The sequence below is a fragment of the Schistocerca americana genome, chromosome 5, assembly GCF_021461395.2.
Source record: "Schistocerca americana isolate TAMUIC-IGC-003095 chromosome 5, iqSchAmer2.1, whole genome shotgun sequence".
NCBI lineage: Eukaryota > Metazoa > Arthropoda > Insecta > Orthoptera > Acrididae > Schistocerca > Schistocerca americana.
This window is the reverse complement of record NC_060123.1, coordinates 556,924,916-556,952,604: the sequence shown is the minus strand read 5'-3', so window position 1 is coordinate 556,952,604 and position 27,689 is coordinate 556,924,916. Positions and strand designations below refer to the sequence as shown.

Here is a 27,689-nt window from a genome sequence, read left to right as displayed (position 1 = left end):
TCAATTCCTAGGACTGGTTTTCGTCACTCGATTGACTTGGCTCCCTCATCTTCATCACCTTAAGCAGAAGTGTTGGCAGCGTCTCAATACCCTCCATTGCCTGAGCAACACCAATTGAGGTGCAGATCGCTCTACACTGCTGCAGCTCTACAGAGTCCTTGTCCAATCCCGAATTGAATATGGGAGTGTGGTTTATGGTTCGGCAGTGCCTTCAGCATTGCATTTACTCGACCCTGTGCACCACTGTGGGGTTCGATTAGCGACAGGAGCTTTTAGGACGAGTCCAGTGACCAGCGTATTGGTGGAGGCTGGTGTCCCTCCACTGCAGATCAGATGTGCGCAACTGCTTGCCAGTTGCGCAGCACACATTCATAGTTCCCCTAAGCAACCGAATTACCGTCTCCTTTTCCCGCCCGCGACAGCCCATCTCCCACATCGGCGACCCTGATCGAGGCTAACGATTGCAGCTCATGTGCGGTCCCTTCTCTCCGAACTGGAGTCCTTCCCTTTCCACCTCTACTTGTGGTCCGTTCATGTACGCCTCCATGGTGTACGCCTCGGCCGCAGCTTCATCTGGACCTTTTGTATGGCCCTGAGGACTCTGTTAACCCTGCCACTCTCCCCTGTCACTTCCTCTCGATTCTTGATGTGTTCCGAGGCTCTGAAGTGGCTTACACCGATGGCTCAATGGCTGATGGTCACGTAGGCTTCGCATATGTTCATGGTGGACGTATTGAGCAGCACTCCTTGCCAGTTGGCTGCAGTGTTTTCACAGCAGAGCTGGCAGCCATATCTCATGCTCTTGAGTACATCCACTCATGCACTGGCGAGTCATTTCTCCTGTGTACTGACTCATTGAGCAGCCTACAAGCTATCGACCAGTGCTACCCTCGCCACACTCTGGTAGCGTCCATTCAGGAGTCCATCTATGCCCTGGAACAGTCCCGCCATTCCATGGTGTTTGTGTGGACCCCAGGACATGTCGGAATCCCTGGCAACAAACTTGCTGACAGGCTGGCCAAACAGGTGACGCGGAAACGGAGATAGGCATCTCAGAAGCTGTCCTGCTTTCTGTCTTACACGGCAGGGTTTTCCAGCTTTGGGAAACGGAACAGCATAACAGCACACACAACAAACTGCGTGTCATTAAGGAGACTATGAATGTGTGGAAGTCTTCCATGCAGGCCTCTCGCAGGGAATCAGTTGTGCTCTGCTGGCTCCACTTTGGCCATACGTGGCTACCGCATGGTTACATCCTCTGCTGCGAGGACCCACCTGTGGCTCCCAAATGACAGTCTTCCACCTCTTGCTGGACTGCCCACTTTTAGCCACTCTGCGGTAGACTTTTAACTTTCCCTGCCTTCGGTGTTGGGCGACAATGCCTCCACAGCAGCTTTAGTTTTACGTTTTATCCATGAGAGTGGGTTTTATACTTCTATGTAGGTTTTAGTGCATGTCCTTTGTCCCTCTGTGTCATCCACCCTAGTGCTTTTAGGGTGGACATTTTAATGTGTTGGAGAGTGGCTGGCTTTCCCTTTTTATTCTTGTGGTTTGCCAGCCACTGTAATTTGCTTTCATGTTTAACTCTCTTCTGTTTCTAGCGTCTCTCTGTTGCTTTCTTATCCTCTTTTGTTCCTGTTAGTGTTCGTTGCCTTCCATTCATTCTTGTGGCTCTTCCTTTCTTTCCATTTTGTGTTATATGTTTCGTCCATTTTATTCTCACACATGTGGCATTGTTTTAGTAGGAACAAGGGACCAATGACCTCGTAGTTTGGTCCCTTCTCCCGCCTTGAAACCAACCAACCAACCAACATATTGGCTCAGTCTGGGACACTTTTCGTCAGCTGTCTGCTTTCTCCATTACAGCTGCAGTCTAGTGGTAGGTGTACCATATCATAATTGCGCAGTGAACCTAACTGTTGCAAATTATGTTGGCAACACCGATCGTGGATTACATCAGCATTTTGTCTCTCACATCTCCTCTCTCCACAAGGTCCTAAAATATTCCCTTAATTCCGCCACCACCCGTGGTACAAACCACCTGTCTTAAGAGCCACGTGTAACTTGTTCAGTCACATCAAATGTCAATAGGAAGAAAATGGGCCGAAGTAAAGCAAGGCGTCGAGTAAGAACTTAAAATTGAGGTAAACTTTACTAGGAAGAAATACAAAATTAGGGAATTTTTAGCATTGGTGTTACGGGTTTTTCACAGGGGCTATGAATTTATGGCGTAGAAATGTGAAAAATGTAAAATCAGATAATGTAAAATTGAAGTTTCACTGTGTTTTAAGAATAAAGTAATAAATTTAGAGGGCTGTCAAGATAGTAAAAATAAATCAGTTACAACATGGACAGAAAATTAAACAGGTGGCATAGGGAGAAGATAGAGCACTGGAAAAATTGGAAATAACAAATAAAGAAGAGGGATTGAATTTGTTATGTGGTCAAAGTCACCCAAAAAAAAATATTAAGCAAAAGGTTATTTCCTTTCATTAAAACATGAAACGTGCAGCCACGTATGGTCAACCCCAGCTTATGTGGAGTACTGTGTTTTGCAGGTGTAAAATGTCATGGTGGCTAAGGGTTAACACCAATACAGTTTTTCATTTCAAGAGCAGTTTTTGATGTCATGTACTTTTAAAGCATTTGGTAGCATTGCAGTTACTACATCAGTGTGAAATTTTATCTTTTGCCAGTTATCAAAGTTCAATTGTAACCCCTTTTCTTTGTTGCAGGCATTTTGTATATTTTTTATTTGTGTTGCTGTGACGTCAGATATGCTCTGCTTCTTCTTCATCCCAGTTCACTGGCTCTTTTTTGCAGCCAGTACTTACGTATGGGTACAATATGTGTGGCACACAGGTAAGCTTCTGACAAGTCTTTGTAAATGATCGTCCTATTATCTAAATTAATACACAGTGCCTTGTTTATTGTATTAAAGACAGCATACAATTACTTAACAACAAAAATCCTCCTTTATCGAGGACTAAACAATAATCGTGTATAGGAGTTCACCAATTTTTGCAGGATTAAAATGTTGTAAGTCTCTCTTTTTCTATTAAACATCAGCTAACTATTCAGTATTGCAATTATTGTGACTTCAAATGATGATATATGCTCTGATTTAACACATCACACTGTTGTCACCTAACTTGTGTTACCACTGTGATCCCTCCAAGAGAACTTCTTCATTTGCTCAAATGATCAAACTATTTCAGAATAACTGAGGCCATGCAACAAATCTCGTATGTTCTAAAAAGGCATAAATCTACTTCTTTTCATGTATTGGAGCAAGCGTTGGCTACTAGTTATAGTATAGTATAGTATAAGTGAAGTCTGAGGGCCACCTTGATACATTGCCACCTAGCAGAATATCAGTCACAGCTTGGGAATATACAGCAAAGGACAGAAGTAACATCAAAGGATATTCAGTCACATAGGTCCTTGACAGTGTGTTAAATTTTCCACGGAGCATTGTGTGAGGCGTTTCTGGATACTCACTGTAATAAACTCATAGGTGAAATTTCATGGATCCAAAAGGTGTTATGTTACAAATGTCGGTTAAATACCTTGTGCACGGTTTGGTGACAGTGATACCTTTCCTGGTTTCTCCATAAATAAAGCTAGTCCCACTGTACTGTATTCCCAGATAGTGTGATCATAATTTTTTGTCTTTGTAATTAATTATTAACTGAATATTTTAAGAGTAAAAGAAACCACTCAGGGAAAAGCAGAAGTGTTAAGTCGTTGACAAGCACACACAAAAAAGAAAGCGAACTTGCTAGCTTCTGGAAGAATCATTAACTGAAATATACAGAAACAGTCTCTGATTAGATATTAGTTTGTTGTTAGGGTTTAACATGGTATTGATGAGAGTTACAGTTTTCCGGCATGGGATTGTTTTCAGTAATTTGTGTATCATCCCTTCTCTCCAGACTGTGGCATATGCCGTGGTTAGGTCTACGAACGTGACAGATGTCTTGACGTTTTCTTGGAAACCAGCCTCTAAGTTGTTAGGGCTGGTACCTTGGGCGCAGCAATTTCTCTGTGGCCTGCAACCCGCTTACTCAGCTGGGATGTGTTCCAGAATGAAGCCGCTAATTCTACTATAGAAGAGCCTCTCAAAGAGTTTATAAGTACAATTCAAAAGGGAAATTAGTCTGAAACTTTCAGGGTGGTCACTTTGTTTACCTGGTTTCAAATTGCCACTATTTTTGTTCTCTTTAGCTCGTTGGGCAGTGATCCACTATCTAGGATGTTGAAGGAGAAGTGGACCAGCCATTTCTTCCACCATTTTCTTATTGCTGTTCTGTATAGTATTACTAATGTCATATACTTCTAAATTTAAACTGCTTGTGAGCCATATGAATAAATAAAATAACATTGTTAGGGTTAGAAGTTAACTTCCGAAAATTTTATGTTATGAGTTGGATTTATTGTAGGACAATTGGTGGTTGGTATTTAATGTTGCAATGCCCTATTAATGGCAACTGTCAACATTTGCAGTCAGTCATTGTTATTTGTGCTTGTAACAGATTTCTTTGCCTTATCTGTCTTCATATTGTATTAATGTGCTTGTATTGTATATTGAAATGTTTCATTTGAATAGTTTTAACAGTACTGTGAAATTTAAATTTTAATAACTCGGAATGCTCCTGTGCTGTTTACATGATAATGTTGTATGGTACATGCTCATTGCAACTTAGAATATTGTTTCTCCTACGTGTATAATCTTAAACATTGTTTCGTGCCTACATCAGAATTTGCCTTAACATGGGACATGTGTAGCCTGATTAAAATAACTTTATGATAGATGTTTCAGGAAGTCAGATGGTAAGATCTAGTCACCTGACAATTTAAGTTCTTTATCGAGTGCCTGTTTTGTAAGCACATGCAGGAGCCTTGTCAAGACTGGCTGACCACATTCTGACAGCACTGCCCTTTACCACTATAATCTATCAGTCAAAGTTATTTTATTCATGTTATAAATGTAATGCAGTAGTAAAAGTATTCAACGCAGGAGAGATGAATTGGATATTTTTTACTGTTTTAACGGGTGCTCTGCGCTAAAAAATTTCGCAGTATCACTAGGTGCAATGATCTGTCTTTGAATATATGTATGAAGTGTGTGTGTGTGTGTGTGTGTGTGTGTGTGTGTGTGTGTGTGTGTGTGTGTAGTCTTCTGATTCAGCCATTCTGAAATCTATTAAATTATTAAGAAAAAAGAAGATAGATTTACACACCTTACATTTTTCTTTTCAGAGAGGGGCATTTGTTTGCCTACTGTCATTCTGTGGTTCCTGTTTGTCTATGTTGAAGCAGCAGTGCGACTTCGAGATATCAAACATCTTCCATTTCACTTGGATTTGTGCAGGCCATTTGCAGCCCATTGGTAATATATACTCTTGCGTGTTAACATATCTCTATGGTCATTTATTTTGGGGAAAAAGGAACTAAATTGGTGTTTAATTTCAAGTTAAGATTGCCAAAATAAATTCTCCTGTTTGTGACTTTCAGGATTATTAATTTTTATGAGTAATATTTTCAGGTTTCACTGTGAATAAAAATTTAACAAGAAGCTGTTTTAGTTGTGCTTGTCTTTCTTTATACCAGTGTACAGAGCATTCTTTATCATCTTATTTGTTCTATCTTTCACTGCTGGCACACCAAAAATATCAAGATGTCTCTGGACTGTTTGTATTTGTCTGTTGCGGAGAAGTCTCAGGACGTGCATGTTCATGTTGCTGGAAAAGCTTTATTGCTAGAAACTTAGTGGGTTGTCAACAATCTAGTTGCTAGTCTTAATTTTGAAATAACCTGTTGTATTTGTAGTTTGTATTCTAAAAAGAGATAAGGATACATTTCCTTAATTTGAAGCCATTTGCCTTCTCTCTCTCTCTCTCTCTCTCTCTCTCTCTCTCTCTCTCTCTCTCTGTCTGTGTGTGTGTGTGTGTGTGTGTGTGTGTGTGTGTGTGTGTGTGTGTGTGTTGGGGGGGGGGGGGGTGACCAGCTCGTCTTTCATGCCATAAGCCTGTTCTCTCCATTTGCACCCTACAATGCCACTTTCTGTTGCAAATTTTTTTTTAATGCTGGGAGTTGCTGTTTTAAAAGTACATTACTGTCCACTGGTATCAATGTAATAATCAGACTTCATGTTAACATTATAGTTATGAATTCCATTTTTGTATTATTTATAGCAATAATATCATAACAAGGACATACAACACCAGATAAATCTTCCGTATTTTCAGCAGAGCATCATTAAAATTGCTAAGTCACAAAAACTTTTTTTTTAATGTGGACATTCTTTATGTATTTTGACCTCCTGAATTTGAAAATGTACTCAAAACATCATATCAGCCACAGTTTTTGCCCAGATTACATATATTGGCAATAATAATATACACAAAAACATGATATGAAGCTCAGAAGCAGTGCACTGCTTTCAACTGTTCAACGTGTGCACCACTAATGGCACAGATTTTCTCTGTCTCGTGATGGCTGGGTGTTGTGTGCTGTCCTTAGGTTAGTTAGGTTTAAGTAGTTCTAAGTTCTAGGGGACTGAAGACCATAAATGTTAAGTCCCATAGTGCTCAGAGCCATTTGAACTAATGGCACATGGTGAATCTATCTCATTGTAAATGGCACTGCCTGTCTGTCACTGAGTTGTGTTTGTGGAAGTAAGTTTGTGTTAGTGTGCAATGTTCACCCGAGGCTGTGTAAACTCTCCTAACACTTTTTGTTACAGAAAAAAGCCCAAAGAAACATTATTGCTTTCGCGAGAAAGGTCTGCCAGGCCTATTTCAGAGTAAAAGTGGACAACATCAATAAGATGTGGGATCCACTTCTTGGGTGTGTGTGGTGTGTAGATGATTTACAACAGTGGGCAGCAAGAAAGAAGAAATCACTTTGTTTTGGCATCTCTGTGGTCTGGCAGGAGCAACAGAATTACTGTACACTGATGGCTGCTACTTCCTCTCTCGTTTAATGGTTTCAACAAGAAGACTATCGACTATCTGAACTATATTCACTCACCGATTTGTTCTGTTCCATATGACCCATATACACCTATACTACAGCCTCTGCAGACATCAGATACGGATGGCAGTGATGAAGGAGATACTGTGCAGGAGGTGGATGAAACTGACTTTGAAGTAGGCACAGATGAAGGCCCTCATCTGTTCACTCAGCTGGATCTAAATGACATAGTCCATGATCTGGGACTGACAAAGGACAAAGCAGAGCTGTCAGAGGCAAGACTGCATGAAAGACAATTATTAACAGCTTGTATGTCCATTAAATTTTATAGAAAAAGAGACTTGATATTCACTCAATATCTGGCTCGAAACAACTTGTTAATGTACTGCAGTAATGTGCAAGTTGTGACGGGTTATTTCAACGTTCCACATGCACCAGATGACTGGAGACAGTTTATTGACTCATTCAAAAGAAGCCTGAAGGCAGTTCTGCTGCACAATGGTAACATTGTACCTGTCAGCCGTTCTGTACACCTGAAGGAAACATACAGTAATGTGAAGGTGCTTCTTACTATCATCCATTATGGGGATCACAATAGGATAATGTGTAGTGGATTTGAAAGTGTAGGGTATGCTTCTAGGACAACAATCAGCATATACCAAGTTCCCATATTTCATCTGTGAATGGGACAATTGGGCTTGTAACAAGTGATCCTGAAGGTTGAAATTGCTTCCATGGTGCAAAAAGACAAAAATATAAAGTGTGATCCTGTAGTGAAAAGAGACAGAATACTCTTGCCACCTCTGCACATCAAACTGTGCTTAGTGAAGAAGTTTGTCAAGAAATTACCTAAGTGTGGCAACAGTTTCAGATATCTGTGTTAAAAGTTCCGCAACCTGTCAGATGCTAAGTTGAATGAGAGCATGTTCACTGGTCATGATATTCTGAAACTAATACCAGATGAGGATTTCCTTCATTCAGTGAATGCTGTGGAGTGAGAAGCCTGTACTGCCTAAAGTGTGTGGTTCAAAACTTCATGAGAAACAACTATGGCCCAGAGTATGTTGACATAGTTGAGAACATGCTGACAAAATTAAAAATGCTGAAATGCTGAATGAGGTTAAAGCTACATTTTTTAAATTCACACATTGACTTTTTTCTCCCAAACTAGGTGCTATGAGAGAGGAACAGGGTAAAAGATTCCATCAAGATACCAAGAACATGGAACAACCAATATCAGGGAATATGGGATGTTCGGATGATGGGCAGATACAGCTGATGCTTCGCTGTGAGCATCTGGAAGTGCCCCGTAAGAGGAAAAGTGGGGAATACGCCATGACAACTAAGAAATCAGGGAATGAATGAGGTTAATGCATGTATTGTACCACATTCTCTGAGTGCATCTGTTCACAGTGTGTGTGTTTCAATATGTTGTTGTTTTTAAACTTGTGTTCTACTTCAATATGATTCATGTGCCATATATATGTACATACTTCAGTATGTGACATCAGTATTGGCAACATATACAATTAGTGCCAAAACTGTGGATTATATGATGTTTTGAGTATGATTTGCAAATTCAGGAGGCAGTTATACATGAAGAACTCCTACATTTGCACTATGTAGTGGTTAGAATGTAGTGGGGGAAAGCCACTGGCAATTCGATGAAAAAGGCAAATTGTTTAATGTAAGTCAACAGATTTCCAGTACAAACATTGGATGTAGGAGTTTCTCCTTCAACTTATTCACTGTTAATAGTAATTGCAGAAAAGTAGAATTAATGCTAATAGTTGAACTTACATTTTATGCCTTTGTGTAATACTGAGTTAGGCATGAAATTTTACATAATCACATTTTTTTCTTAAAGCTATACTGACAGGTTAGCAACTTTCCACTTCTGTGTGTAATGTTAAAAACAGTAAACCATGTTGGTTTGTTATGATCAGTAAAGAAAGGTTTACTCTCAGATAGAAAGTGAAGAATTCTGCTGCTATTTTTGGCAACAGTGTTAAACCGTCAGAAATGTTTCCACGTTCACTGTACTGCATAGTGGCTCGCTGCTCACACACCACACACACGTTATAAATCCATTGTGAATGTAATGGGTTTGTTATAGAAAGTAAGCGACATGTATATCCTGGTGGGGTTTAAACACCAGATTATTTTGTTCCCGTGCCAATGGCTTTGACTCAACGTCTGAGTAAATAAACTTGAATATCCAGTACCGTGTTGGTGAAGTAACATTGATATTTGCAGTGTATTAATATTTGAGTGACTTGTTTCCTTATAAAATACAGTGACACACTTAACTAAATCATTATTTGTAAAGGATGCTAACAATAAATTACCACTAGTGGTGATACATTGAAACTGATAATTATTAGAATGGCTTACAGATATATTGTATATACAGGGTGTTACAAAAAGGTACGGCCAAACTTTCAGGAAACATTCCTCACACACAAAGAAAGAAAATATATTATGTGGACATGTGTCCGGAAATGCTTACTTTCCATGTTAGAGCTCATTTTATTACTTCTCTTCAAATCACATTAATCATGGAATGGAAACACACAGCAACAGAACGTACCAGCGTGACTTCAAACACTTTGTTACAGGAAATGTTCAAAATGTCCTCCGTTAGCGATGATACATGCACCCACCTTCCGTCGCATGGAATCCCTGATGCGCTGATGCAGCCCTGGAGAATGCCGTACTGTATCACAGCCGTCCACAATACAAGCACAAAGAGTCTCTACATTTGGTACCGGGGTTGCGTAGACAAGAGCTTTCAAATGCCCCCATATATGAAAGTCAAGAAGGTTGAGGTCAGGAGTGCGTGGAGGCCATGGAATTGGTCCGCCTCTACCAATCCATTGGTCACCGAATCTGTTGTTGAGAAGCGTACGAACACTTCGACTGAAATGTGCAGGAGCTCCATCGTGCATGAACCACACGTTGTGTCGCACTTGTAAAGGCACATGTTCTAGCAGCACAGGTAGAGTATCCCATATGAAATCATGATAACATGCTCCATTGAGTGTAGGTGGAAGAACAAACTGAAATGAGCTCTAACATGGAAATTAAGCGTTTCCGGACACATGCCCACATAACATCTTTTCTTTATTTATGTGTGAGGAATGTTTCCTGAAAGTTTGGCCGTACCTTTTTGTAACACCCTGTATATGTACAAAAACAGCTACTTGAAAGAAGCCACAGTTCCTCTTCTGAGTGTAATCTTATCCTGTTTTATGTAATACACACACCAAAAAAAGTTTGGCATCACCCTGGTTCCCAGAACTCCTGAAGATAGACGTTGACCGTGGATATTGTATCACTGACACAGTCCTTTTGATTGTTCAGAGACGTCACTAAAGCTGCCCAGACATGTAAACAACCATGCATGAGCAGCAACTATTAGATGGAGGGGGTCTGACAGCTGATCAGTTCCAGTCATTCCACCAAGAAGGAGGCATACAACTCGTGTTGTCTGTAGTTCAACCATACCTAGATGGTCAATACCGCGATTTGATTGCGTCAACGTTGTTACTTTGTGCCAGGAAGGGCTCTCGACAAGGGAAGTTTCCAGGCGTCTCGGAGTGAACCAAAACGGTGTTGTTAGGACATGGAAGAGATACAAATAGACAGGAATTGTCGATGACATGCCTCGCTCAGGCCGCCCAAGGCCTACTGCTGCAGTGGATGACCGCTACCTACGGATTATGACTCGGAGCAATCCAGACAGCAGTGCCACCATGTTGAATAATGATTTTCATGTAGCCACAGGATGTCTTGTTACAACACAAACTGTGTGCAGTAGGCTGCATGATGCGCAACTTCACCTCCGATGTCCATGGCAAGGTCTATCTTTGCAACCATGATACCATGCAGCATGGTACAGATGGGTCCAACTTCATCTCAAATGGACCGCTTAGGATCGGCATCATGTTCTCTTCACCAATGAGTGAGAGTTGCATATGCCTTCAACAAGGCAATCATTCGAGATGTGTTTGGAGGCAACCCGGTCAGGCTGAATGTCTTAGGTACACCATCCAGCGAGTGCAGCAAGGTGGAGGATCCCTGACATTTTGGGATGGCATTATGTGGGGCCAACATATGCCACTGGTAGTCATGGAAGTCACTGTAATAGCTCTATGATATGTGAATGCCATCCTCCGACCGATAGTCCAACCATATCAGCAGCATATTGGCGAGGCACTCGTCTTCATGGACGACAGTTGATACCCCCACGTGCTCATCTTGTGAATGACTTCCTTCAGGATAACTACATTGCCTGACTAGAGTTGCCAGCAAGTTCTCCAGACATGAACTCTATTGAACATGCCTGGGATAGATTGAAAAGGGCTGTTTATAGACAACGTGACCCACCAACCACTCTGAGGGATCTACGCCAAATCGCCGTTGAGGAGTGGGACAATCTGGACCATGCCACGACGAATACTGGCATGCATCAGTGCAAGAGGACATTGTACTGAGTATTAAAGGTACTGGTGTGTGCAGCAATCTGGACCATCACCTCTGAAGGTCTCACTGTATGGTAGTACAAGATGCAATGTGTGGTTTTCACGAGCAATAAAAGGGGCAGAAATGATGTTTATGTTGATCGCTATTCCAATTTTCTGTACAGGTTCCAGAACTCTCGGAAGCGAGGTAATGCAAAACTTTTTTTTTTATGTGCGTACTTTCTCTTAAGCATTTATGCGACTCTGCACAGAAGACATTAGCTATATATATACTGGTTAAAAGCTTGTGTAATATGAACATTAATGTTCATCAGAATTTGCAGATATTCTCATAAAATGTAGGAGTGGGTAATAGGGTCTGTTTTACTTTGTTTTTGAATATCGGGGGATTTCCAATATCCTACCTGATGCACATGTGCAATTCGTTATAAACTATTGCACCAGAATATAAAATTGGATTCTAAACACTAGATAGAGATGATAAGTCTATATTGAAAATTTCAACTGTAACATTTGGATTGCGAACTTGCCAGTTTATTGTACATTCAATCTTACTACTTAAATCAATCCCACTAGAGTGGAGATTGTGCAAGCTAGGAAGAGGATGTGTTATGTAACAGTTGGTGGTTTGCTGGAGCTTACATTAGAGTGAATGATTTCTGTTAGTTGTGTTGTAGAGCTATTGCCAATATAAAAACGACCCCCCAGGGGGTCCACAACTCTTTTGTGGACACGTGCGTAGCGAGCACGGGACCCTGAGCTAATGTGGCCCTCCTTCCTTTCCGGGCTGCACACCTTCCCTTCCCTTTCCGCATCCCTCCCCGTCCCCCATCTTCGCCCACCCCCTCACCTCTGGCTCTTTCCTTCCCTTTCTCCCCCTCTGGGAGTATGGTTTGTGCCTACGTCCGGAGACGGACGCTCGAAACTGTTCCACATTCCTTGCTTTCTACACTTGCAAGTCCTCATCCTTCCTCTGTCCTTCTTTTCCTTCCCTCTTCTCCTTGCCCTTTTCTCCGCTGCGGCGTTTGAGACCCCCTCTTCTTTCCTTTCCCTTTCTCTTTTTTCCTCCCTGTGCGTGTCTGAAGGCCGACCCACGCACTTCCACGCGTAGCCGGTGACGGGGTAATGCGTAATTCCCTGCCCCAGATAGACAGGTAGGACACGTACGTACCCCCTGGTAACGGCCAGGCCCAGGGAGGGGTGATTACCCGAGCTGATACCTTCCGAAAGTGCCGATTGGTCCCTCCGTCCGTTTGTCGGGAGGTGTGACCTGAGGTGTGAACAATCACCTAAGGCGGGTGTGCCCTCGGTGAGGGCCCCCACAAGGGAGGAGCGCGCCATCGGAGACGCCGGTAATCATGGGGGATTCTTCCGCAATGGTTTCCTCACCTTCCACTATGTCTGCTCACAAACGTAAGTTCACTGAGTCTCAGCCACAGACGGTTCTTCCATCGTTGCCACAGTTCCTTGTTGTTTCTCGGTCTGACGAAGGTCACGACTTTTCCACGGTCAACCCTTTCATTATTCAGAAAGGTGTCGACACAATTGCGGGTCCTGTAAAGTCTTGTTCCAGATTACGGAATGGCACCCTGTTGTTGGAAACACACAGTGCCCTCCAGGCTCAAAAATTGCTGCGTACTTCTCTGCTCCACACCTTCCCTGTCTGGGTGGAACCGAACCGTCCCTTAAATTCCTCGCGTGGAGTCGTTTATACACGCTCCCTCGATGGATTGTCTGACGAAGAAATTCAGCACTGCCTGTCTGACCAGGGCGTAACGGCTGTTCATAGGGTTATGAAAAGGGTTGACACGAACATCATTCCAACCCGCACTGTCTTCTTGACATTTGACAAAGTTCAACTCCCATCAAAAATCAAAGCAGGCTATGAGATAATTTCCGTTCGCCCTTATGTCCCAAACCCTACGCGTTGCTATCGATGTCAGCGGTTCAATCACACCAGCCAGTCCTGTTCCAATCCGGCCAAATGTGTTACGTGTGGCAAGGATGCCCATGAGGGTGCTTGTCCACCTCCATCCCCTCACTGCATCAACTGTATGGGTGACCACGCTGCTTCCTCTCGAGATTGCCCCGTTTTTAAGGACGAAAAGCTCATCCAGGAAATAAGAGTGAAGGAAAAGGTGTCGACCTTTGCTGCTCGAAAGTTACTCGCCAGTCGACAGCCCACCGTGCCTCAGAAAGGAAAATACAGCACTGTCCTTGCTTCTCCTCGGCCAACAAAGGAGGCGGCCACGCAGACTTGCGACCTCACCTTTAGTACCACGGTCGTCAGATCGGCCAGCGCAAAGATCGCCCGTTCAACCTCACCACTTTCGCCTGCCCACTCTCTGGCTCACCCTTCGTCGAGTTCTGCTAAATCTCGAGCCCAAAAGTCAGACACCAAGACCTCATGAAGAGTTTTTACGTACTGCAACTTCACAACCTTCCAAGAAGGCTACGAAGAAACATAGTTCCTCTCCTTCTCCGCCAAGGCGTGTCCCATCTACGGCACCACCTGGCGGAAATCGCCCTCGGCCATCTTCTGTGTCGCCGAGGCGCACTGCTGGTGGCCGGTCAACTGGCCGATCGTTGGTGGCAGGAGCTGCTCCTGACCAACCTATGGATCAGGATCTTCTGCCTTCGACTGAATGCCATTCCATGCTGTCGGTCGCAAGCTCTGAGCAGTCGTTGAGTTGACAGCACCCTTGGTCACGTTCCTCCATTTTCTGTTCACCCTATGTCCATTATCCACTGGAATATCCGCGGCATTCGAGCCAATCGGGATGAATTGTCGATCCTCTTACGATCCTACTCGCCGGTCATCTTCTGTCTTCAGGAAACAAAGCTGCGTCCCCATGATCGCTTTGTTCTCCCTCATTTTCAGTCCGTCCGATATGACCTCCCCTCTGTTGAAGGCACTCCAGCCCATGGAGGACTCATGATTCTGCTCCATGATACTCTCCATTATCACCCAATCCCCTTAAACAGTTCCTTCCAAGCTGTCGCCGTCTGTCTTTCCCTTTCTGGATACACGTTCTCTCTTTGTACGGTATACATTCCATCGTCCACACCAATGGCACGAGCTGATCTCCTTCATCTTCTTGATCAGCTTCCACCCCCCTATTTGCTGGTTGGGGACTACAATGCCCACCACCCGCTTTGGGGATCTCCACATCCTTGTCCACGTGGCTCACTATTGCTAGACGTCTTCCACCAAGCGGATCTAGTCTGCCTCAACACTGGGGTCCCCACATTTTTGTCTGCCTCCACGACAAATTTATCTCATTTGGACCTTGCGGTCGGTACTGTTCCGCTAGCTCGGCGCTTCGAATGGTTCACCCTTGATGATACACACTCGAGTGACCACTTTCCATGTGTCCTTAGACTGCAGCCTCAACTGCCATATATGTGTCCGCGACGCTGGAAGTTTGCCCAAGCCGATTGGACACTTTTTTCGTCTCTAGCGACATTCGATGACCGTCGCTTTCCCAGCGTCGACGATGAGGTCACACATGTTACCGACGTTATTCTCACAGCTGCGGAACGTTCAATACCACGCACCTCCGAATTGCTCCGGCGCCCCCCAGTTCCTTGGTGGAACGAGGCATGCCGTGACGCAATACGCGAGCGGCGACGTGCTCTTCGCATTTTCCGTCACCATCCAACTTTGGCCAACTGTATCCGATATAAGCAGTTCCATGCGCGATGCCGTCGCGTCATCCGCGATAGCAAGAAGGCAAGCTGGAAATTCTTTATTAGCTCATTTAACACCTTCACTCCCTCCTCGGAAGTTTGGAGTCGGCTTCGACGGTTCTCAGGCGCGCCTAGTTTCTCCCCGGTCTCTGGGCTCACTGTCGCGCATGATACCTTAGTGGACCCCGTCGCAATTTCTAACTCATTGGGTCAGCACTTTGCTGAGATTTCGAGCTCTTCAAATTACCCGCCAGCGTTTCTCCCGAAGAAACGTGCAGCGGAAGTGCGACATCTTGCTTTCTCCTCTCAAAATCATGAAAGCTACAATACTGTTTTCTCCATGCGGGAACTCCAACATGCCCTCTCTTCTTCTCGCTCCTCCGCCCCAGGACCGGATGGTATCCATGTCCAAATGTTGCTGCATTTATCAACCCATAGCCTGCATTACCTCCTTCGCCTTTATAATCGAATTTGGACCGACAGTACCTTTCCCAGGCGATGGCGGGAAGCTATTGTCGTTCCCGTTCCGAAACCTGGAAAGGACAAACATCTCCCCTCTAGCTATCGCCCCATTTCTCTCACGAGTAGTGTCTGTAAGGTTTTGGAGCGTATGGTGAATTACCGTTTAGCTTGGTGGCTGGAATCCCGCAGTCTTTTAACACCAGCCCAATGCGGATTCCGAAAGCATCGTTCTGCCGTTGACCATCTTGTTGCTCTCTCCACTTATATCATGAACAATTTTCTCCGGAAACGCCAAACGGTAGCAATATTTTTTGATCTGGAGAGAGCATACGATACCTGTTGGAGGACAGGCATCCTCCGCACACTGTTCTCTTGGGGCTTTCGAGGCCGGCTGCCCCTTTTTCTTCGCGAATTTATGGCAGAGCGCACATTTAGGGTGCGGGTGAACACTACTCTCTCCCGTACTTTCTCCCAAGAAAACGGGGTACCCCAGGGCTCCGTGCTGAGTGTTGTCCTGTTTGCCATTGCCATTAATCCAATTATGGATTGTCTCCTTCCTGATGTCTCGGGCTCCCTCTTTGTGGACGATTTTGCGATCTACTACAGCTCTCAACGGACCATCCTTCTTGAAAGACGTCTTCAAGGATGTCTCGATCGCCTCCACTCGTGGAGCATCGAAACCGGCTTCCGTTTCTCACCCAGTAAGACCGTTTGTGTTAATTTTTGGCGACGTAAGGAGTTTCTTCCGCCCTCCTTACATCTAGGTCCTGTCAACCTTCCGTTTTCCGACGTCGCTAAATTCTTGGGTCTTATGTTTGACAGAAAACTGTGCTGGTCCTCCCACGTTTCCTATCTTTCGGCTCGCTGTCTGCGTTCCCTTAACACCCTCCGTGTCCTGAATGGTACCTCCTGGGGAGCGGACCGAGTGGTCCTTCTCCGCCTCTATCGCGCCTTAGTGCGCTCGAAATTGGATTATGGAAGCATAGTCTACTCCTCTGCTCGGCCGTCTATTCTTCGGCGTCTCGACTCTATCCACCACCGTGGATTACGTTTAGTGTCTGGAGCTTCTTACACCAGCCCTGTGGAAAGCCTTTATGCTGAGACTGCTGAACCTCCGCTGTCCATTCGGCGGGCAGTCCTTCTGAGTTGTTATGCTAGCCATCTGTCTTCCATGCCTGCTAATCCAGCCCATGACCTTTTTTTCGACGCCTCCTTTGATGTCGGGTATGCAGGCTGCTCCTCCTCCCTCCTACCCCCGGGAGTCCGCTTCCGTCAACTGCTCCATTCTCTTTCCTTCCGCTTTCCTAAAACCTTCTTGACAACTTGGGGTACAGCACCACCTTGGCTCCGTCCGCGGATCGACTTGCTCAGAGACCTATGTCAATTTCCCAAGGATGGTACCCCTACACTTGTTTACCGTCGGGCATTCGCTGCTCTATGTGCACAAATGACGGAAGCCACATTTATTTACACCGACGGCTCGAAAACATCGTTAGGTGTAGGGAGTGCCTATATTGTTGGCGACACCCCAAATCGCTTTCGGCTTCCCGACCAGTGTTCGGTTTATACTGCGGAGCTTTACGCTGTTCTCCAGGCTGTCCACTACATCCGCCGCCATCAGCGGATACAGTACGTAATCTGCTCAGATTCTCTCAGCTCTCTCCTAAGTCTCCAAGCTCTTTACCCTGTGCACCCTCTGGTCCACCGGATTCAGGACTGTCTGCGCTTGCTCCACCTGGGGGGCATCTCAGTGGCGTTCCTCTGGCTCCCAGGACACGCTGGTATCTGTGGGAATGAGGCGGCCGATATAGCGGCCAAGGCTGCAGTCTCTCTTCCTCGGCCAGCTATTCAGTCTCTTCCGTTTACCGATCTACGGAGTGGTTTATGTCGCCAAGTTGCTCATTTATGGCATGCGCATTGGTCAACACTTCCCCATAATAAATTGCGGGAAGTGAAAGCCCTTCCTTGCGCTTGGACCTCTTCCTCCCGAACGCGTCGTCGGGAGGAGGTAATTTTAGCTAGACTCCGGATAGGGCACTGTCTTTTTAGCCATCGACATCTTTTAAGCGGTGATCCTCCCCCACTCTGTCCCCACTGCTCTCAGCTGTGGACGGTCAGACACCTTTTAATTGAATGCCCCTATTTTAATCCGTTACGCTCCCGTCTACAGCTATCGCCTGATCTACCGTCGATTTTAGCAGATGACACGCGCTCAGCTGACCGCGTTCTACAGTTTATTAGTGACAGTGAAATGCTGTCAGTCATTTGAAGCTTTTTTTGGGGACAACCAACCCCTTTCTATAGTGGATTTTTGAGCATTCCTTCAGCCTTTAGTTTCTCAAATTTTATGACTTTGTTCCCATTGCTGCTGATATTAAATTTCATTTTTTTCCTGTTTCCTACGTCACTGGCTGGGCGCTAATGACCATAGAAGTTTTGCGGCCTAAAACCACAAAATATATATATATAAAAAAATGACACTTGAAGGATCTAAGAGGTAAAATTGTGAACATGTGGAAAATGTTGTACATTAAGGGTATTTGTGTACTGTTGTGGTTACTTTCACATGGCTGTGCTTGGCCAGAATAAATACACGATTTATAAAACGAATACAATCACATCTTATGTGTCACTCAATATGTGTGAAAACCAACATTTATAATTTTTTTAAATTTTTTTAGCATTGGCTACCCAGTCGTGACTCTTGGATTTGGATTTAAGAGCTACGTTGGATACCGAATGCGGCAGGTATTTATATATTTACCGTAAAGTGCATATTAAGTATGTAAAAATGTGTTTAAAGTTTGTTTTCCTGAAGAAGATAGCCCGCATCCCGTGGTCGTGCGGTAGCGTTCTCGCTTCCCACGCCCGGGTTCCCGGGTTCGATTCCCGGCGGGGTCAGGGATTTTCTCTGCCTCGTGATGGCTGGGTGTTGTGTGCTGTCCTTAGGTTAGTTAGGTTTAAGTAGTTCTAAGTTCTAGGGGACTGATGACCATAGATGTTAAGTCCCATAGTGCTCAGAGCCAACATTAGCCTGAAGAAGATAACCACAAGGTGGTAGTGTACATACACCTGCCTTGTATTGTCTAAGAAATATCTTCTTCTGTACCAAGCAACTAACAAAATTTATTTATTTGCGTTTGAAAACCAGAATGCAAATAAATTAATTTTGGAACTCCTTAATAGACAAAAAATAAAATAATTTCCTTGTGCAATAAAGACTGCAGCTGAGTACCCAACAAATTCCAACACAGTGTGGAAATTCCTAAATCTCTGTAGCAGAATACAACATCCTTTTTGTGTTGATGACAGCAGTGACTTGTGATAATAATATTCAAGATGCCTTTATCAACATTTGTGTTCTGCAAACCACCTCATGGGGTATGATGGAGAGTTCATAGTGCATTATGTACCAGAATTATATCCTTCCCCCCCCCCCCCCCCCCCCCCCCTCCCCCCAATCTCATCAGATTTTCTATTCATGAATGGTGCATTACATAATAAGCCTTGAGATAAGCCCAAATTTCTCTAATGTTATTGCCCTAGTGAGTTATTGAGGTATATGTGAAAAGATTTATTGTAGTGTTTGACTCTTTTTGGAGTGTATGATGCAAAATACCGTTCAATTACTTGGAGGCAGAATGGCTGTAATCAAACCTTAAAGAGGCAAAATTTCAAGTGCTACTGTATACACACATAAAAGTAGGGAGGAAAACTATACCTCATGCTCAGGAAATTTAGTTTCTTTCTTAGGAAGGAGAGAGAGGTATGTCGGGGAATGTTGGAAAGGAATGGCAGGTCACTCAGACACCATTTTGTGAAGGAGCGATCTGTTGATAGAAGTAAGTAATTGGAGGTGGTGGGAGGGTATACAGGAAATGTTTTGTGCCTGGCTCATCCACATGAAAATGGCCGCAGTGGTGTAGGATTGGGAGCAGGGTAGGAGAGAGAGACTAGGTTTGATTTCAGAGGTAACCATCTCATTTGCTTCGAGATGTGGGTTAGGCACAGATGTTGAGTCACTATTTAGGAATCATTTTTGTTTTGTGTATCTGATCAGTAGCATATTTTATCTTTTTTGTTACAGCAATACCCTTTTTATTTGTCAGTTATTTATTTACAAAAGTAATAGAAATTTATAAATATTTGACTGTAGCTACGCATTTTTTGTGTCTACTATTGTAATCTTCTCAAAATACTTTCCTTTTTTAATTTAACCGGGATAATCTGAATATTCTTTCCTAGTCATATTGTCTCAGACATTTCAAACAGAAAAGCATGTATGAAATAGGTGCAATATACAAGCATGGAATCAAAAATGTTTTGGACTAATCAGATCGATCTGAGATCAGCTCATTTGGTCTATAGATTCCACTTTCCCCCCCCCCCCCCCCCCCCCCCCCCCCAGAGAAATTAAAAACAATTATTTTCAACTTATTTATGCCTCCAATAATGTCTGTGTTTGAAGATTTCTTCCTGGGTAGCAGAGTTTTGAGCTCAGAGAACAGAAAATGTTCATGCCAGGCCCAGACTTGAGGAATATTTTGGTAGGGAACTATTTGAAAGGTTGCTTCTGTTGTCACCACAGTCAGTGAATGAACAGACATTGATTTACAGTGGGACCTGTGATAGAAGATCCCTAACAGTTGCAATGTACTCGGCCAGACTGCTTCGCATATCTACATCGACTGATCACATACGTGATTTTGTATACACCTCTGTGGCAAGTGTTGCTGTAGTGTCGTAAGACGACTATTCTTTTTGCGTGAAGATGTTTGCGTTTCAGTTGAGAGCTGGCAGCAGTACTGCCAGCTGTCGGGGATCGTCTTCTGCTGACTCTACTACATCACGAGTGCTATTTCACCCTTTTGCTTTAACCCACTACACAAATGGCGCAATAATGCTGCATATTAAAGAGACAGTGTTTTACAGTTTTTCATATATCGTATCATGACGATATCCTAATGGTTCCAGTTAACAGCCACCAACATTTTCTCACATTAGAAAAATATTTTTTTTCTTTTTTTCAGTGCATTTTCACTTTCATTAAGTCACTGTTATGACATCAGTTATGTTTCAAGGTGCTTTGATGTATTGAAATTAACCTAGTCACATGAAAAATTTAGCGCCGTTACTTGCAGAAAATCGTTGAGGATGTTGTGTGCCAGGTCGTGTCTCAGATATCTCACAACACTTTCAATTTCATCAGTTTTTTCTTCAGAAAAACCTCAATTAGGAATGCGCTGCAATCCTTGAAATATCTATACCACATTTAAAATCACTTATCCAATAATAATAATAATAATAATAATAATAATAATAGGTATGTATGGTTTAGAGTATTGGTATAGTATTCCTGCAGACTTCTCAGTTCAGTTTGCTCATGGGGTCTATTACAGTTGTTTCATCAGTGTACAAATGTGTCTTTATTATAAACATGTGATGCAAATCACTAAAGGCAACTCAACAAGCAGTATAGAACATATATGTGATATTGGAACCAAATTTTTAGGAGATTTGCAAATAGTAACAGTCTCAAAACTTCCTGCTGTTTTGTAGAAATCTACTAGACTCAGCAGTCCATCCTTGTAGAAAAACTGTCCTGTTTCGTTCATGATTTTGCTTTATGGTTGGCTTAGTTATCCATATAGATCGTTTATATGATCCACTGTAGACTATTACTTGTTGGAGTATAGTTTTTCGTCACATTAGTGTTTACATTTTACTGTGTGATAATGGAGCATTTATGCCTTTGAAAAATCCCTTTCCTCGTGCTGAAGTTGAGTTTGCAGTCTTGGCATATAAGCTTGGCTTGATGAGCGTTTACAAGTGTTTTAATTTACTGCACATATTTTTCAGCGGAAGCAGAAGGAAGTAGCAAAAGAAAACGAATTCTACATGCAGTTGCTTCGACAAGCTCTCCCATTAGAGCAGCATGAGACACACCAGCATTTACTACCACAACAGCACCTCCTGCAACAGCAGAAACATCACCAGACTTGCCACGCAACTTGTCTTGAGAAGAACAAAGGTAAACGAGAATTATTTTATTTGGATGTGTAATAGTGAGTTAACTCAATATAGTTTTCCCAGAGATATCTTCAGTGGAGCTGTAGCAAGTGAGGAACAAACAGTTTTGTGTTCTAGATATAATTTGGCAGTGCTTACATGGGCTGTCCTTGAATAATGTTCTGTGTCTATCTGAAGAAGATTAACAACATTGGATGTTTGGATTGGTATTCGCACATTTGAAGTTATAAGGACACTGTAGGATGTACAATGTTTGTGCATAGAGATAGAAAGGAGGGAGGGGGGGGGGGGGGGAGGGAGAGAGGGGGAGAGAGAGAGAGAGAGAGAGAGAGAGAGAGAGAGAGAGAGAGAGAGACTGACTGGCTTTTTGCAACCACCTATATGATGGTGTAGGTTGGGATAACAAGACTCACACCTGGAAGATATTCTCCCTGGTGGGTCCTCGTTTATAAGTAATTCATGAAAAAGAGTTTCAGTTGCTACTGTAGAGTGTGATATTTGACACTTTTCTTTCGACTGGCACCAAAGTTGAATGGTTAGCATACAAGATTAGTATGCTGAAGATGCAGGGTTCAAATCTTGTCAGAGCATTGTAAATATTTATTTTTAAATGTTTATCAAAATTACGTAAACCATCATTTATCTTCAGTTATTTGGTTCAAATGTAATTTTGTTTAAAATTTCTAATCCTTTCCCACATCGTTTTAACCATTGTATTATATTTAAAAACAAAGATGATGTGACTTACCATACGAAAGCGCTGGCAGGTCGATAGAAACACAGACAGACACATACATACACACAAAATTCAAGCTTTCGCAACAAACTGTTGCCTCATCAGGAAAGAAGGAAGGAGAGGAAAAGACGAAAGGAAGTGGGTTTTAAGGGAGAGGGTAAGGAGTCATTCCAATCCCGGGAGTGGAAAGACTTACCTTAGGGGGAAAAAAGGACGGGTATACACTCGCGCACACACACACACATATCCATCCACATATATACAGACACAAGCTTTTCCAGTATTATTCACAAATATTTTCTCATAATTTGTTGTCCATCCAACCACCTCATGAACCAACAACTAAGAAAAAAAATCATTTTCTTTGACATAAGATTTCTCGACAGATTTCAAATATTGTGTATACATTTCTTTCATTAATTTTACTGATGTCGAGCAGTTGACGACCACATTTCTGCATTTGTCTCCAAGCTCAATTTCTTTAGCAACTCTGTCAGAATTTATTTCAGGCTTCCTGCATGCATAAGAACAAGTGTGGTAGCAATTCACTGAAGAATATCAATATATATAGCGCTACATGTGAATATAACAATGAAAACAATCAATTTTTGATAAAATAATTTAATGTGTATGTAAATAATCTATTCACCAAGCGGCGGCAGAAAAAATCACTAGTACACACAACATTCCTTTATGTGTGTGTACTGCACTGCTTGGTGACTATATATGAATGTACAAGTTTGCCAAATTTCTCTTTTGTACCAGAACTGTTCTTGATCCCCATAACGACAGTGATCGATGATATGTTGATTTGTAATTGTAACTCATTTGATTAGTATTAATTAAAAGTTTTGGACTGTAATTGCTCATTATCAATTCTATGTGTTTTCTGAATTGTTCTGCTGCTTCCACAGTGTCTTCAATTGCTCATTATCACTACTATACTATTTGTTTTCTGAATCATACTGCTGCTTCCTCAGTTTCTTCAAATGTTGCAACGTCAATTACACTGACGAATTTAGTCACTTTTCTCTGACTTATGTGTCTTATATTTCAAAATTCTTGACCCACTTCCCACTTGCAAAGAATGAAAATTTTTCTGATAAGTATGGTAGGGCGACATCTTTGTTGAGTGTTTGAGTGTGCGTATTGTTACTTGTGTGTTGTACATTCTAGCATCCTTAACTTTTTGGATGTTTGGATATCAGACACAGCTTTTCGAATTTAGCACCACTTTGCTTACCATCTTGTTTCAATGTTTTCAAGTGTTCTTTACTGTGTAAACGAGATAAACCACTTTGTTGGATACTTTTCGATGACTAATTGGGATGGGTTTCAGTGAATGCAACTGTTTTTGCTTTGTATTGTACTGGAATGTATGTTGATGGAGATGCTAGAATATTGGATGGGTTATAACATATTTCAATTTCTTCATCATTGAGATTACACCACAAAGAACAATTTTTTCATGTTAATATCGGATGAAAAAATCCAAAAATTAACAAGCTTACCTCATCATGCAATCCCTCTTCATCAGTCTTGCTGTTTAAAATGAGTTCCTTATTGTGAACAATAACAATAGCCATCGTGAGTTGAATCATTCCCTCTGTGATTTGTTCGCCCATTGCTATGGCATTTGCATTTATAAAATCAGGAGGTTTTTCAGAAAATTGATATCTCTCCTCATAAATAGACTATGCATAGCGAAAGGCCTTCATGAAAACTCACTTCATTTCTTCATAATATTCCTCCACTCTTTTGTCATGACTTTTGCTGGCTGATGGATTTGCTTTGTTGTGCATTTTAAAAGCCACACATGCATAAAAAAAGAAGAAAATACAAAACTAGAAACAAAAAAACAAACTGGTTTGTGATTGGTAAATGCAAGTTAGCCAATATTCTGAGCACATTGGAGCAGTCAAACATTGACTATAATTCGCCCATACTCCCTCTGATAAAAAATAACTTACTGCCAAGGGTAATTTTGGAATATTTATTTTGATTATAATAATAGAGATGAAGTTTGAAACAAAAGAAGGGATTACAGATAAAATGAAATTCATGCAAAATGAGGAATAGAAATAGTGACAGCATTAACATGGATGAAAATATAAGGCAATGAAAATGGAAGGATTTAAATTCGGGTTACTATGTAGAAATAATTAAAACCATCTGGACAAAGATTCTAAACGAAAAAAGAATGATGGGAAGACAAAATGGGAACAAATAAAATGTTTGATACCATGGTTAAAATGACATGGCAAAGGATTGGAAACTTAAAAAAAAAATTTACATATGAACGAAATAATTGAAGGAAAAAATAATGATTTAAGTCATTTTATAAAAAAATTTAAAAATTAAAATCTAAAAATGCTCTGACAGGATGATAACACTGTATCTTCAACATAGCAGCCTTGTACACTAAATATTACACTATGGTGCCAGTCAAAAGGAAACTGTAAAACATAACTAGAGTAACAGACAAGATTCTTTTTTGTCAATTACTTGTAAAGGAGGGACCACCAGGGTGAATGGCTTCAGGGCGTGAGACTGTGATTCCAAACTACACCACCATACAGCTGGTTGGAAAAAGTCGATTCTCCACTAGGGACCTATGCTTAGTAATGTGATCAACACAGTTCAAATGGTAGGAGGCAGCTGAGCTGGTTCTCACGGCTAAAGTGACGTCTTTACTGTTACTGATGATTCCGCCACACTGTACTCCTCCTCAGTGGCTAAAAAATAAGACCTAATACTTACTTGACACTATGTATGCAGGTGTGCAACCATTATGAAGTTGTTTCACCTACTAGTTGTAGAATTATCGTAATTACAAACAATTGTGGGTAACTGATATTTGATTCAAATAAAACAAATGAATTTTACAGTGTTACGTGAAATGAAATCATAATTGATGTGCATTGAAAACCAGGGCTCCGAGTTGATTATGTATCATTATCACATGTAACAAATAAAACATTTGGCAATTAGTGTGTAAAATTGTGTGAAATGGAGAAAGGGGTGTGCAGCAGGAAGAGAACAGAGTTATACCAATTATCATGGTTACGGGATTATATATTCCTTTTGGAAGTTTGTCTTATGGTTAGCTCATCTATACTGTACCAGTATATCGAGAATTTATCAAGTTTTAAGCTGAGTTAGAGGTTTTACATTTTAATGTTAAATCATGTTCTGATTGAAGGTGATCTGCCTAGTTGTGCCCAATGTTGTGAGTGGTAACTGAATATGTGCAATCCTTGTCAAGAATCTAAGTTTTGGTCCATCGAGGTTATTTTGGTATAGAACAGAATGATTGGATACCACAACTGTGTTTACTGTGCAGATGAAAAACTGTGTGCTGGTTTGAATAAGCAGTTAAATGTATCATGAATAACAGTATTGTGTGCATTTGAGAAATTTAGAGGTCATTCCTCTTCTTGAAAACAGTAACATGTTATTCATATGGCAGGATAGCTTTGTACCAGATATTCACAAATTCTACCTGAATAGCGATTACTTTTTCCAACAGGATAATGGTCTACCAAATTAATCTTGAGAAATTTGCGCATGATAAATGTAATTGTGAAAGGCATGTAGTGTAATCTAAATATTTACCAAGTAAGGTGGTTACTGTCTGATTAAAATTACTTGTTGGTTGACATTTCATGCACTGGATCTGATTTCCTCCAATCCGAGTGCCCATTGCCATGCCCAAATTGTTTGCCATTGCCAAACTGCCACAACAGCACGAATATTGGTCATACTGTTAAGAGCGGTTGGACTGACAACAAAGGAAGGTGTGGCGCTCCCTGTAAAATTTGGTAGAATTATTCTTTTGTGTCCTGGTACCTACCAGGGCATTATTACCAGCAATCAGTTGTTTTTCAAATTAGAGAAATGGTAGAGTACCATAAAGAAATCAGTAGTGAAACGTTTTTAAATTGGTTTGAAACTACTTTGTTACCAAGTTCAGAAACTCCATCATTAATCATTCTCAACAATGTTCCGTACTGTTCAACTATAAAGAATAAGGCTCTAACACTGTCCAGTTCAAAGGAAAACATTATTCATTGGTTACAAAAACACAGTTACTGTGGATTATACACTGAAAAAAGTAGAAGTCTTAAAACGCTTGCCACTCCTTAAGCCACAATTCATGATATACGTTATTGACAAGGTAGCTTTTCAGTATGGACATAGAGCTATAAGAATGCTACCTGATCACTGCCACAGTAATGCAGTTGAACTTATTTGAGTACAAGTGAAACAATATGTTGCTCATGAAAATAAAAAGTTTGCTGTAAGTGAAGTTGAGAAACTAACAATTCACGACCTAGAAAATATCACTGAAATGGACTATGGAGGGCGGTTGTGATGCATACCGAAATGAGTGATTGACAAAGTGTGGAATAATGGAGGTCTTACCGAAGTGTTGCGGAACTAATTATTATTTCCTGTTGCTCATCCAGTTCGGAAAGTTCCAGTGACTCTGAAATGAGTGGTATCTACCCTCTTTCGAACAACACAGTTACCTGCAGCTGCCAATCAGTGGAGATGTGTAAAAAGAAAATGTTAACTTACTTGTAAGCAGTATACTTTTATTTCTAAGAACCATGCCTCTGTTGCCTATAACCTGTAACCAAGTGCCAAGCAGGACTGCTCATTGGTTGCTAAAACATTAGCTTGGGTAGCCAGTGTGAGGATAATTTCAGGTAACAAATGACAATGAGAAATTACCGTTTCATTTTAGCTTTGAAACTGAAATTTTTTGTCTTGAATTTGCTCGTAGAGCTTAGCTTTAATCTCAGTGACCAAAGCAAGTATGCTGCGTGGTGTACCCGCACGGTCTGAGGTGCCTTGTCATGGTTTGCATGTCTTCTCCTGCCAGAGGTTCGAGTCCTCCCTCGGGCATGGGTGTCTGTGTGTGTGTTGTCCTTAGCGTAAGTTAGTTTAAGTTAGATTAAGTAGTGTGTAAGCCTAGGGACCAATGACCTCAGCTGTTTAGTCCTATAGGAACTTACCACAAATTTCCAGTTTCCAAAGCAAGTATGGTTAATAGTTCTGTCACATGTTATTGAGTACCCTTTTCTCAGGTACATTGCACATCATGAGGTTAACGTTAGGTTAGGAAATGAGTTTAAATTCAGGGCTACAAAATGTCATCTACAGGTTCTCAGCTGACGCTGTGGATCAGAAATTTTCTAAGTCCAGAGATGTGTTATCCCGTACGCGTGCTGTAGTCTCTCTAGCAGCATGCGCATCCAGGCATCTGTTTGTAAACACAGAGTGATGTAGATGTACGTCGAGAA

The 27,689-nt window shown here is 41.9% G+C and overlaps 1 protein-coding gene across 1 annotated transcript in view; it reads left to right on the top strand.

Moving 5' to 3' along the window:
• Window positions 1–27,689, top strand: part of LOC124615932 (macoilin-1) — a 178,455-nt gene that overhangs the window by 42,784 nt on the left and 107,982 nt on the right. The window contains exons 3-6 of the mRNA XM_047144118.1: window positions 2,736–2,862; window positions 5,263–5,392; window positions 18,296–18,362; window positions 21,474–21,645. Of these exons, the coding sequence (XP_047000074.1) occupies window positions 2,736–2,862; window positions 5,263–5,392; window positions 18,296–18,362; window positions 21,474–21,645 (496 nt within the window). The remainder of the gene's footprint in view (window positions 1–2,735; window positions 2,863–5,262; window positions 5,393–18,295; window positions 18,363–21,473; window positions 21,646–27,689) is intronic.